Genomic DNA, 12545 nt, shown 5'->3' with positions numbered 1-12545 from the left:
AGAGATGGTACCAAGTCTAGAACAACCTCAGCAAGCCTGATTCCTCCTTTTTCCCACTCCAGATGCTTGTGTGTTGGTTTAGCCTTTATGCCCCCCCAGGTTGTCTTCCTGCCTTAGTCTCTAATGCCCTCAGGATTCGATAACCACCTGAAAACTCAAAACTTGCACCAGACCTAGTGATCACAAATCTCAATGTCACTTTGTTGGGAGGGTGAATGGTAAAAGAACCCCTACCCTCTCAGCCCCCACGCACCCTCCCCATCCCTCCATCTGATTTGGTCAGTTAACATATGGTTTCTATCTTAAACCCAAGACCTTTGACTAGTGGAAAGTTTTACTACCTTGTTAGATGACATTTATTTCTATCTATCAGTCAGTGATTTCAATTTTGTGGTCAGGAATAATCTTCCATAGCACATAGTCATTCATTCTTCTTCCAAGAAGTCTTCCCTGACAGTTCTGCCCTATTCTTAACTCTCCCTTTTCTGAAACTTCTCTAGCACTACCACTTACTATAATACTGCAAAGCATCTTGAATTATTTTGTGTTTCCCATTGTGGTATTGGCAAAAATCTTGCTATTATTGCAAGAGCACTACATTTGCAGATGGCTTATGGACTCAAAACTCAACTCTGGTACTTATACTGATGACTTTAGGCAAATAATTTCTCTGGCTTTCAGTTTCCTCATCTGTTAAGGGAACTTGCCCATATATCTCTAGATTTAATGATGCTGTAATTAGACTTTGAGCCCCCAGTAGACAAAAGATCATATCTTCTTTTCCCATCTTCTCCCAGGCTGTAGCCATCTATAACACTAGACAGGCACTCAGTTTCTCAGTTTTTAAGCTGCCTAAATTCCCTGTGCTTCCCCTGCCCCACCCCAGCTTTGAACATTGAGTGAATGTTTGTCTCTAGATCCTTCTGGGCCTGCCTGATTGATGATGTCAGTGAGGTATGTATGTCTCCTCTCTAATAATTCTAGGGTTCAAAGGTTATCCTGTGGGGCAAGTGAATTGAGAACCAGACCTAGAGACAGGAGGCCCTGGGTTCAAATCTGGGCTCAAACACTTCCTAGTTGTGTAACCCTGGTCAAATCACTTAACCCATTGCCTAACCTTTACCATTCTTCTGCATTGAAACCAATACACATTATTGATTCTGAGACCAAAGGTAAGGGTTTACAAAAAAAACAAAGGGAATCCTGGTATATATAGGATAAGAAGAAGGGCAAAAGAGCAAGAGGAGTCATTAATACAGAGATAGTCTCTGAACCAATGAAATATATTGGTTGAGATTGTCCTCAACTGATAGAAAGTTCCATGTGTCATGAGGGACAAAAGAGAGATTAGGAACATATAATAGATCCTTAGATGGGAGTAGAGTGGGGTATCACCAAGGGCACTAAGAATGTTGCCTGGTAGTCCCCCAAAATGGCTTCTCTTCTTTTTCCTTCTCTCCCCTCTATCCCAATTACCTAGTCTACTGAGTCCTCAAGTCTTCCTGAGATACTCCTTTAGAGAGAGAGGAGGTTGTACACCCTGACCAAATTTTCTAATGTCAGCCAAGGAGTTTGAGGATTCAGGAATCCAGGGCTGCAGAAAAGAGGAAGTGAGTGAACAAGGAAGCAAAATAAAAGGAGAGAAAAAAAAACAGTTAATGAATATTGGGACCAGGGAGAAGCGAACTCATTATGAGGACCTTCTTAACCCTCATTCACAAGATCATGAGCCTTGGAAGTAGGCTACAGCCTTTTAGGCAATTTTGAGATCCCACAGGATACTTCTGAACTGGAAAAACTTTAGTGGTGAGAAAGTGGACTGTGATTTGGGTTGTTCAGCTCTGTCTTAAAATCTACATCCAATCCCTGGATAGCAACCTTCCTCTCCATCTCATTCTCTTCAGAACCAGAACACCCTTTCCCCATTCTTCACCATGGCAACAATAAGAGGACCTTTGTGACAAGACGATGATATCTGACTTGGTAAAAGTCTAGATAAGCAGTGGACACGTATTTAGATCAGAAAAAGATGAATTTTGATCAAAAGGCTGTGAAGTTTTTGGCAAATTTTTATATGAATGGAGGCCAACATTGGACCCATGGTGGTATACAGACAAGGCAATCAACACCTCCCAGCGGGTAATTGGCCTCAGATTTGGAAGAAGATTAGGAAGGTGGTATGGAATTAAGAGATATAGGTCCTTGAGGAATCAAGAACCAAAAGGGATGTGGAGAATAGGTTTGAGAAAAGAGATAAGGATGATAATATAGATGTGATGGGAATGAAATTAGGAAGGGAATCATATGAGATGAGGATGAAAATGGAAGAATGGGAATGAAATAAGGAATGGTTGGGTATGGAAACTAGAATGGGATATGATTAGAGTTGGAAAGAGGATAGAGGTAAAGATAGAATTAATAATACTACTATAGAAGTAATAATACTACCATTTTAAGGGGTATATGGTTAGGATTGGATAGGATTAGAGAGTGATACTCTCCAGGTAAGAGGGGGATAGGGGAATGGGGCTCAGAGAGAAAGGAACTGGCATAATTATGAAAGTTGAATCCCTAAAGTTCTGTGTTGTTCATTATCTATCCCTGGACAGGAAGAAATTGACTCGGGGTCATCCCTTGCGCCCCCAATCTATAGACAAGTGGGAATCTACAAAGCTTCCAGTACCCCAGAATCTTCAAAAACTCCACATGGGAGGAGTCACCCTGGTGCAGGATCCAGAACTTCTTCGGATTAGAAATGTAAAAGACTTCAGTAAATGCAGAGCCATGTGGGATATAGGTAGGTCTGAGACTATTTCAAGGTTGGGGGAAGGGGCAGTGGCACAGTGTTCCTCAGAAACTCAATTCTGTCTTTTGTGCCTAGGCTTCGAAAGACGACCCCCAATCCTGATAGACATGAATACCCCAGGGCCAACCCAGTACTCTGTACCTGATGTGAGCATCCGGGAGTCTTCACCACATCCCCAGTACAGCATTAGCTGCAAGGCACCTATCCGGGGTATGACTCCACCTGTCCCATTCCCAGCACATTGTCCTCTCCTGAGCAATTCCCTCATCTCAGGATATATATATATCCTGAGGATATATATATATCCTTTGGATATATATATATCCATATAACTGCTCTCACCTTTTCACCTATAGGAATGAGGCAAAAAAGTTGTCAGTTGAAGGGGAGAGTAGGGTAGACAAATGACACTGTGTCCAGGAGGAGGAAAGGTTCTCAATCCTGTATTTATCATCTGGTAACTTCCAATCCAATCAAATATGCATCTCTCAAGTTTGTAACTTTATTGCAAGGCACTTTACTGGGCACCAGTGATGCAAATACAACATGAAATACATTCCCTGACTTCAAAAACTTGCATTTTCCTTGAAGGATTCAATATGTAAAGAGATACATGTATATTCAATAATAAGAGGAGGGAAAAAGAATAACACAGGGAGAAGATCAAGAAAGGTTACCCATAGGGTGGGACATGAGTTAGATTTGGAGGAAGCTAAAGATCCTTAGAAGAGATGGTTAGGAGCAATTGAATTCCAGGCCCAGGGAATAACCTGGGCAAAGACCCAGAGGTGGGAAATGGGAGTATCAACAGTAGGAAGGCATGTTTGACTGAGATGAGATTATAGTGGGCAATAAATTTAGCAAAATAAGCTGAAGCTACATCATGTGAAGAGCTGTAAATGACAAGCTTTTAATAAGTTTGTACTTCAGAAGTTCCTATTGGAACTGCTGAAGGTTGTTTAATTATAGAATGACAGTGAGGTATGTGCTTTGGGCTCCAGACAAGTGGATAGGAGAGGGAAAAGCCTGGAAGCCAGGAGTTCAGTGAAGAGACTGCTACAATCCAGACAAGAAGAGAGGAAAACCTATACTAGGGTGGTGAGCATGAGTGTAGAGAGAAGGGAAATGATTCAGGGAATGTTACTGATCAACAAGGCTGGGCAACTGATTGGATATGGCAACATGAAAGAGACTGAAGAGTAGAAGGAAGATGATACCAAGGTTGTGAATCTGGGTGATTGGAAGCATGGTAAAGGGCCCTGAACCTCAAATGAGAATTGTGGAGGGGTAGATAGTACTTATGGAAGCTAAGTTCCTTTGTCAACATGTGGAATTTATGGAACAGTGTGGAGATACGAGACTCAGGGACAAATAGACTCATCTGAGAATAATCTGAAAAAATTGACAATTGAGCCTATGGGAGTCAATGTGTAGGAAGAAGTCACAGGGCAGAGCCTTGGGGTTTATCTTGAGGAGTGGATGAGACTGTTAAGAAGCGGTCAACTAGGTTAGAGAAGAATCAGGAAAGAATTGTGGAGCATCTAGAGGTGAGTAGAAGAGGAAATTAGTGGTCAACATTGTCAAAAATTGCAGGAGGTCAAGAAGGAAAAGGACTGAGAAAAATACAAATTCTTGTTTGGTGGTGGCCTTGGAAAGAATAGTTTCATTTGAAGTGCTGGGTAAGCTTGGAAGTTAAGTTGCAAGGAATGGGTGGGTAGAAAGAAAGAAGATAAAAACAAAAAGGAGAGACTTTTGTTTTTTAAACCCTTACTTTCCATCTTAGAATCAATACTATATATATTGGTTCTAAAGCAGAAGAATGATAAGGGGCAGGCATTGGGGATTAAGTGAGTTGCCCAGGGTCACACAGCTAGGAAATATCTAAAACTAGATTTGAACCCAGGACCTCCCATCTCTAGGCCTGGCTCTCACTCCACTGAGCCACCTAGCTGCTCCTGGAGATTACTTTTTTTTTAGCTGTGAATTCCAGGAAAGAGTCTAAAGGTTTCCTACTTCAACCAATTTTGCTTGAACTAGATACTAGCTAGTATTTGCTATATCCAAGGGCCTCAGAAGAATGGTAGTAGGAAGAGATCCCTACCTCTGTGCACAGGACCTACCTCTTGACCTGTTCAAAGGTTTAGATTGTTCCTGTCCCTGTGATCCTTCCTGGTCTCAGCTTAAATGGGCAACACCCTGCTTGGTGAGTCTAAGGAAAAGGGTGATAGATGCCTAGCTCTGACTTTCTCAGATTCTATAGAACCAGTATTCACATCTGTCTGAGGAGCCAGGAGTGTGGGAGCCTTACCCCTAGCCCTTCCAGCTTTCACTCTTTACCTCTAGTCCTGTGTGGATCCTATTTGGTATCCTCTTAAATTCAGGCTTGCCTGCTTACCCTCATCCCTGATTATCCTCTTCCCCCTGGAGGCCCCAGCCTCCTATCCTCTTTTCCCTCCCTGAGACCCTCTTGACTCCCAACATGCCCTGCAGATGGTGGTGGCCGCAGGGCATGGCAAACTACCTGGTTCCAGAGTGAAAGCCCTTTCACACAGAAGGCAGACTTCCTCCGGGAAAAGAAGGTACACACGGCTGTCTTGGACCCCCTCAGACCTGGCCTCCAGACCCCTGGCTCTACCCTGGCCCAGCCTCTAGGCCTTTGCTTTGTCCCATGACTGCACTGAGATTTATGGACTCACTCCCCCAGACCTTGGTCTAGTTCCTAAACCAGAGGCTGGAAGAATTCTTGGCAGTAGTGTGTGGGCCCAACAGTGTGGGATGTTCCCTGAGGCCTCCAGGATCCCTTGTGCAGTAGTGAGACAGGTGGAGGGAGAGGTGGTTGTGCAGGGGTTCGGGCTTGTGTGTGCACAGCTTCAGCACCAGCTCCTGTTATGCCGACTCTCTGTCTCCTCTGATCATCCTGGCAGTGGCCATCCCCATTCCACTACACGCAGCCCTGCAGTCTAGGGCCCCAGCAGCCCTGCCGGCCCAGCTTTCCTGCCTTCACCTTTGGCCACAGGAGGCTGGTTTCCAAGGCTAGTAAGTGAAGCCGGGGTCTCTCTGGTTTTGGGGCGGGGGTGGGTGGGGGGAAAGGGGGTAGGAGGGAAGGAGATCTTCATGTAGCTTAATGCGCTGCCTCCAGGCCACTCTTTTAGACTTCCAATTCCACAGAGGAAATGCGACCCAGTCCGAATACCTACAACGTTGTCCCAGGCTTTCAGCTTAAGGGTACTCGCTCTCCTGCCTTCTCTATGAGTCGGGCCCAGAGTCTTAACACTTGGATCAGTCCTGGTAAGACATGGGACTGGAAAGGGCATGCAGTGTAGTCCTTAGGATGAGGAACCATTACTCTGGGGAGGATCTTAGGAGTCATGTGAGAATAATGACGTATCTGGGAATGAGGAAAGGGGAACTTTAGAGACCTAGAAAAGACATGGAGAATTGGAATCTTGGGGAGGAGGTGGTAACGAAGGGGGATAGGTGGAGAGGGTCTCTGGGGCAGAAATAAAAATTGGAAATGAGGCTTTAGGGTTCTGGTGGGAAGATTGGAGTCTCTGGGTCCAGAGAAGACTCTGGGACTCACAAGGAAGATGAAGACTGGAGAATTGGGATCTCTGGAGACCAAAAGTAGGAACATGGGGAAAGAAGGTCTCCAGGGCCTAATCAGGGGATGGTCAAGTTCCAAGTTGTGGGGGTTGGACTTCTGGTATCTTTACTTAGCTCTCCTTCTCCTTATAGCTCGTACCCCAGGGCCAGCTGCATACTATGTTGAAGATTCCTACAATTCCCGATATCCATCAACCCCAGGAGTCCTCATCCAGGGTGAGCGCAGGCCTAAGAAACATGAGACAGGGCCCTTCTGCTCCCTCTAGAGCCTTGGAAGCCTGGGGCCTTCAAGCCTCCCTCTTGAACCTGGATCCCTCCCTGTGGCCTGTGCTATACATTAGAACGTGGGACCTCAGGATCCTGGGCCACTTGATAGAACCCAGAACCCAGAGGTTTCCCCTGGGTCCCTTCCTATGCTCTGGAACCATAAGCCTTGGTCTTAGAGCCCCAGCCCTGCCCAGGTCCAATCTTGTGCCTCTCTTGTTATATAGTTATATATTGTTTTTTCCTAGACTCTCTATTCCATTCATGGCCACCAGTCCACACACAGATTGATAACTGACATTTAGAATAAGATACAGAGCACACAACACATTAAGCATTATGAGCAAAACCCACACATTTAAAAATTAAGGATAACACATAATACAAAGTAGTGGGTGCTACGTTTTCTGTCTTCTCTTTTTTCTCTTTGGCTATTTTTGTGGTTGTATCCCATTCTGTCTTTCTCTAGCCATGATCTCTTTCTAAAGCTGAGGTCAGCAGGCTTTCAGGGCCCCAGGCCCTCACTGAAGAGCTAAAGTGGGCAACTCCGCCCCAAGAAATCCTGTAGAGCCAAAGGGAGATGACGTGAGTGGGGACTGGGCAGACTGCAGCCAAAGCTGGCAGTCATACCCCACACTAGGAGATACTTTGTGTGAGTTAGATCCCAAGGCTAAGGCCTGTATATTAGATATATCTTTTAAAAACACATTCCCTCTCTCCCTTCATGTGATATGAGACTCTTCCAGTCAGGAGACAGATCTCAGGGGAAGGCCCCTGCCACTGGGCATCCTTGGCTGCTGTTTTTGGCTTGACCTGCCTTCGAGTAATCACAAAGCCCCTGGGGGGTGCTACCCAAGGTAAGGGAAGGAACTTCAGGATTGGGGAGTGAGTTGGTAGAAGTTCTGAGCAAGGTGTATGTGCACAGATGTGTCCATGACTTGTTGGCATGCTGTTTGTGTTCAGTATTGAGTAAAGCACATCTCCAAACTCCCTCTCTAGTTTGATGGGATCCCACCCTCTCCATAATCCCAACAACTGCCCTAGCTTAGAAGGGTAGAGATAGACCCCAAATGGAGCAGGCCTGCCTGGCATAGGAGAGGGCAAGTGTTTGAGGAACTGGCACTTTTGAGTGGAAGCTTTGCTCTTAGCCAACACATTCCAGATTTCATACAGGGAGTTGGGCTTGTTCTGTGGATAAGGGAATTCCTAGTCTATACAAGTCTTGGTTCTCTTCTCTTGTATTCTTGGATATCTGCCCTTGGCTGGGGCTGCTGCTGTGTGCTTGGGAGCTGCAGTGTTCTGGGTCCTGCTGGTTTCAGAGAGGTGAAATGAGCATGACTGGTCAATTATGAAAAGGTTCAGAGGAACAGACAGCAATCCTGTGAAAACTGCAGGAGCTGTGACTGTCACTGTCATGCCCCAAGGGGGGAAAAAAAACACAAAATGGTACTATTTGGAAGACATGACCAAAAATGAAGGTTTATGGAAAAAGTTGATAAATTTTAAATATAAAATCTTGGTTTGAACAAGTCATCCTCAGTGAAGCAGTGACAACACATTCTACACATCAGCTGAGGGAGTAAATGGAGCCAGTTCCATCATCTATAGGAGAGACAAGGAAGTTCTCAAGTGGGGCTAAGGTACATCCCCTGATAAGCAGTGATCGCAGTGATGATTGCATCATAACTTTTGAGCTGCAAGGAACCTCAGAGAAACCATTTAGCCCAATCATTTTACCAAAGAAGGAACTGCATTAGAGAGGTTGTAATTTCAGTCACATCAAAGTGGCCAAATTGGGATTTGAACTCAGGTTGTCAGACTACAAATCCAGAGTTTTTTCTATCAGGCATGTGCCTAGTGTTCAAAGAGTCTTCCTAGAGTTATAAAAGAGTAATTCCATTCTCCTACACTACTTTCCCCCCTCCCCCTTTAAACCCTTACCTTCTTAGAATCAATGTTGTGTATTGATTCTAAGGCAAAAGAGCAATAAGGGCTAGGCAATGGGAATTTAGTGACTTGCCCAGGGTCACACAGCTAGGAAGTGTCTGAGGCCACATTCAAATCCAGGACCTTCCATCTCCAGACCTGGTTCTATCCACTGAGCCATCTAGCTGCCCCCTGCCCTCCCTTAAGAGGACATTCTGTCTTCTGATTGCCCTATTGTGCTACAGAGTTCTTATAAGATCATCCAGTCTTCCTGTGGGCAAGGTCAGCTAGTCCAATGCCCCTGCAATTTCCCCACCAGACTCATCAAATCTATTCCCCTTGCAATATTCCCAGTGAGTGGTTTCCCAGGCTTACTCTAAAGATCTTCAGTAATGGGAAACCTGGAAGCCACCCATGCCACTTTTGCCCCATCTCTATTTTCCAGGTTGTTTTTCTGTGTATTGAGCTGAAATCTGACATTCCTGTTTATTTTAGTTCTGCCTTCTGAAGGCCAAGTGAATCCCAATTCCAAGTGATAGTCTTTCAAATACTTGAATGCATGTCCTCCCTATGTCTTCTCCAGGTTGACTGTCCTCAGCCTTCATGGCTTCAAGTTTCCTTACCACAACGAGGGTCCCCTTCCCCTGAACATTACCCAACTTGTGGATCTCCTTTTTGTTGGGCCAGATTCTGGATCCCATAGCTCCATGTCCAAGCTCTGTGTGTACCCTTATTTCCCTCCAGAGGCTGTCTTGAGGCTAGTCTTTCCTCTTTCCAGGGCATCTTTGAGGAGCCCACCAAGACAGATCCTCTTCTCCAGAACCAAGGCTAGAATCAATTCCCTACATCTTACTTCATCCTGAGCTGCTATTTCCAGATGCCCTATTTCAGCTCTTTCAGGCCCCTATTTTGGGTTCTGAGATTCCAAGCATAACAACCTTTAGAATACCAAAAGAATTTGATTCAGTGGGTCTGAAAAGTAGCCCTGATTTCCCTAGCTCTTTGGTAGTTAGCCAGTTGGCAGAAAGCAAGTCCTAGGGAAGCACTTTGTAGTTTTTAGCTTGAGTATCTTGCAGGGCTGTGCTCCCAAACTGAAGTCAGGTTGTGGCATGACACAGGCTCTCCTATGTGGAGTCCTCTGTCAAGATCTACAGAAACAAGGCCACCTAGAAGCAATGACAGCTGAGGGTGGGCATGAGTTGGGCCGGACCCAGTTCCTTGGTGGATACAGGCTCTGAACTTTCCTGCCTGGGAGTTGTTGAGCCCAGTCAACTCTGTGCCCAGAGAACTTCTCAGCAGTGTTAGCAAACGTTTTCAAGCTGTCTGTGAGCCCATGCTACCTACTGGAGAGAGGTGAGGGAGAAAGTGCATGCTTTGGGTGGCTGGACAGAGGGGTGGAACGGTCAAATGTCCTCCAGCACTGGGAAGAGGGAGAATGGAGCAGGTCTCCGAGTGCCGCTTCTGCATGTGTGCCATGTCTTCATCAACTGAGGCTCTAGGGCATCTTTCCAGACCTAAGCCTCCTGGACAGTGGCTTTCCTGGATGGACTCTTTAAAGTCTATATCCTCATTTCCTGCTTCCAGCTCTGTTCCTCCTTTTTGCTCTGAGATTAGCTCAGACCCAACATGATTCCATGTTGATGTGCTTTTATCAGATTTTCCCTGGGCTGTAAATACTTCAGAGTAGGAATGAAGTCATCCTGGGAGTGGCTGGGAGGAGCTGGAGGGGCATAACCTTGGCTCTCCTTCCCCTGCTGGGGCCCCACAAGGAGAAACTGGAAAAGGATGGATGAGGGGAGGAGACAGGGGCTGGACCTCTGCAGCCATCTGTCAGTACGGATATGCAGATAATGCCAACCTGGGTCTACCCATTCAGTTCTACAATCAGTCCTTTCAGGTAGGAGAAGCATGATTGGTCAATCCTGAAAAGGTTCAGGGGAACAAGACAGCAAGCCTGTGAAATCTTGCCTGATCCCAATTCAGGTCTCTTCTGTGGACACGTTCCTTCCCAGAATGGGCTATACCAGCCATCTCCCAATTTCCTCCCCACTGGGCCTGGGTATCTAGTTACCTGGCTGCCTCATCAACAGGACTGGCTTTTTTTTTTGTCTCTTCTGTCTTTTATCAATTCTAAGGCAGGAGAATAATAAAGGCTAGGCAGTTGTAGTTAAGTGACACACCTAGGATCACACAGCTAGAAAGTATCAGAGGCCAGATTTGAAACCAGGCTGCCCCATCTCCAGCCTGGTATTCTTTCCACTGTGCTTCCTAACTTGGTTGGCTCTCCTTTTGATGACTTCTGCCTGTGTGTACCTCCTCTATATACATGCTCATATAGTGTATGTAATACACGCACCTGCACAAACACACATCTTTGTTAAGGTGCACTGTTGGCCAAGAATTAGTTTTCTCTTTATTTGGCTATGGGAAAATAGAGGCTATTGTACTCTCTCCAGCCTGGCAAGAAATGAAGTAGGGGGTGGAGAGAGAGGGAGGGAGAAAGATGGAAGAAGGGAGAGGGAGAGTCAGAGATTCAGAGACAGAGGAATGAATATTTAAGGGGAGCAGCAGGGAGGGAAACTCCTTCCATAAAATTATGCCCAGTAGATTAGAGGAGATAATTGCCTGCCAGTTTGGATAGAGGGGAAAAGAGACAATCTCTTCATTGTCTCTGGAGATAATAAATTCCTTAAGACTTGGGAAAAAGCTAGACGGATATACTATGGCACAATTTAATGTAATGGACTTAACTACTAGCAGCAATGCAATGACCCAGGACAATTCTGAGGGACTCATGAGAAAGAATGTTATCCACATCCAGAGGAAGAACTGTGGGAGCAGAAACACAGAAGAAAAACAACTGCTTGATCACATGGGCTGATGGGGACATGATTGGGGATGTAGGCTCTAAATGATCATCCTGGTGTAAATATCAACAACATGGAAATGGGTTCTGATCAATGACACATGTAAAACCCAGTGGAACTGTGCATCAGCTACAGGGGTGGGGAGGAGGGGAGGGAAAGAACATGAATCATGTAACCATGGAAAAATATTCCAAATTAATTAAATAAAATTTTTCAGATTAAAAAAAAAAGACTTGGGAAAAGCTGCTTAGGGGGTGAATTGGAGTTAAATATCTCCCTGTAGTTTCCCTCCTCTTCTCCAGGACCTTTCCTTTCCCTATGGTTTGGGCAAATCAGCTTAGCCTTGCAAAGGCCATGTCAGTGCTCATGCTAAATTGCCAGCTGATGGAAGACCGTAATCACAACAGTAATAGCTAATATTTACAGCTCCTACTAGGTACTAGGTACTAATAAGCCCTCTATATATTATTGTATTTGATCTTCACAACAGACCTGGGAGGTAGGTGTTATCTCCATTTTACAGGTGTGGAAAGGGAGGCAAGGGAGTTTTAAGTGATTGCCCCAGCCGTCAGGAGGTTACAAGACCCAAGGCGAGTAGTTGTGTTGGCATTTGTGGGGCCCTTAGAATACTTAGGCCTTTGCTTATACTAGCAGCCCTCCTGGTTCAAGGCTCTTTTATCTTGGGAACACTGCCAAGGCCTTGTGGTCCTTGTGGGGAGATGAAGATAGACAAGCAATGTCTGTTTCCTTAGGGAGTTTCTAATCTAATGGGAGAGGGATATAAAAATCAAGTTTAATAATGCAAAGGGCTTCTCTGTTATGTTAAATACTAATTGAATGAGATGATAAATCTATAGGAGTTTGAAGAAGAGAAGAGATCTTTACAGGTTGGGCAGTATTATAGATGTAGATCCGGAAGGAGAACCACTACAAATTCCCCAGGATTGCTTGTGTTACCCAAGCTTGGAATAATACCGGTACTTGAACCCAGGGTGGAGAAAATACTCTGCTAAGTAAACACCACCTGATATGGAACAAACTTCCAGCACTGGTCATCATACACACCTCCCCCTCCCCAA

The 12545-nt window shown here is 45.3% G+C and overlaps 1 protein-coding gene across 2 annotated transcripts; it reads left to right on the top strand.

The window, feature by feature from the left end:
* Positions 1–1381: 1381 nt before the first annotated feature.
* Positions 1382–11696, top strand: STPG3 (sperm-tail PG-rich repeat containing 3). Of its 2 annotated transcripts, none has more exons than XM_007475437.2 (7): positions 1382–2139; positions 2610–2797; positions 2882–3016; positions 5297–5385; positions 5731–5842; positions 5975–6094; positions 6542–11696. In XM_007475437.2, exons 1-7 carry the CDS (start codon positions 2030–2032, stop codon positions 6673–6675), a joined length of 888 nt encoding a protein of 295 aa, XP_007475499.2. In that variant the 5' UTR covers positions 1382–2029; the 3' UTR covers positions 6676–11696. The 2 variants fall into 2 exon arrangements, with proteins under 2 accessions (XP_007475499.2, XP_056668741.1); XM_056812763.1 differs by having other exon boundaries at positions 1910–2139; positions 5946–6094; positions 6542–6679.
* The last annotated feature ends 849 nt before the right edge of the window (positions 11697–12545 follow it).

This window comes from Monodelphis domestica, chromosome 1 (genome assembly GCF_027887165.1).
Source record: "Monodelphis domestica isolate mMonDom1 chromosome 1, mMonDom1.pri, whole genome shotgun sequence".
Classification (NCBI taxonomy): domain Eukaryota; kingdom Metazoa; phylum Chordata; class Mammalia; order Didelphimorphia; family Didelphidae; genus Monodelphis; species Monodelphis domestica.
Note: the sequence above shows the minus strand (reverse complement) of the source record. Positions and strands in the feature narration are given on the sequence as shown.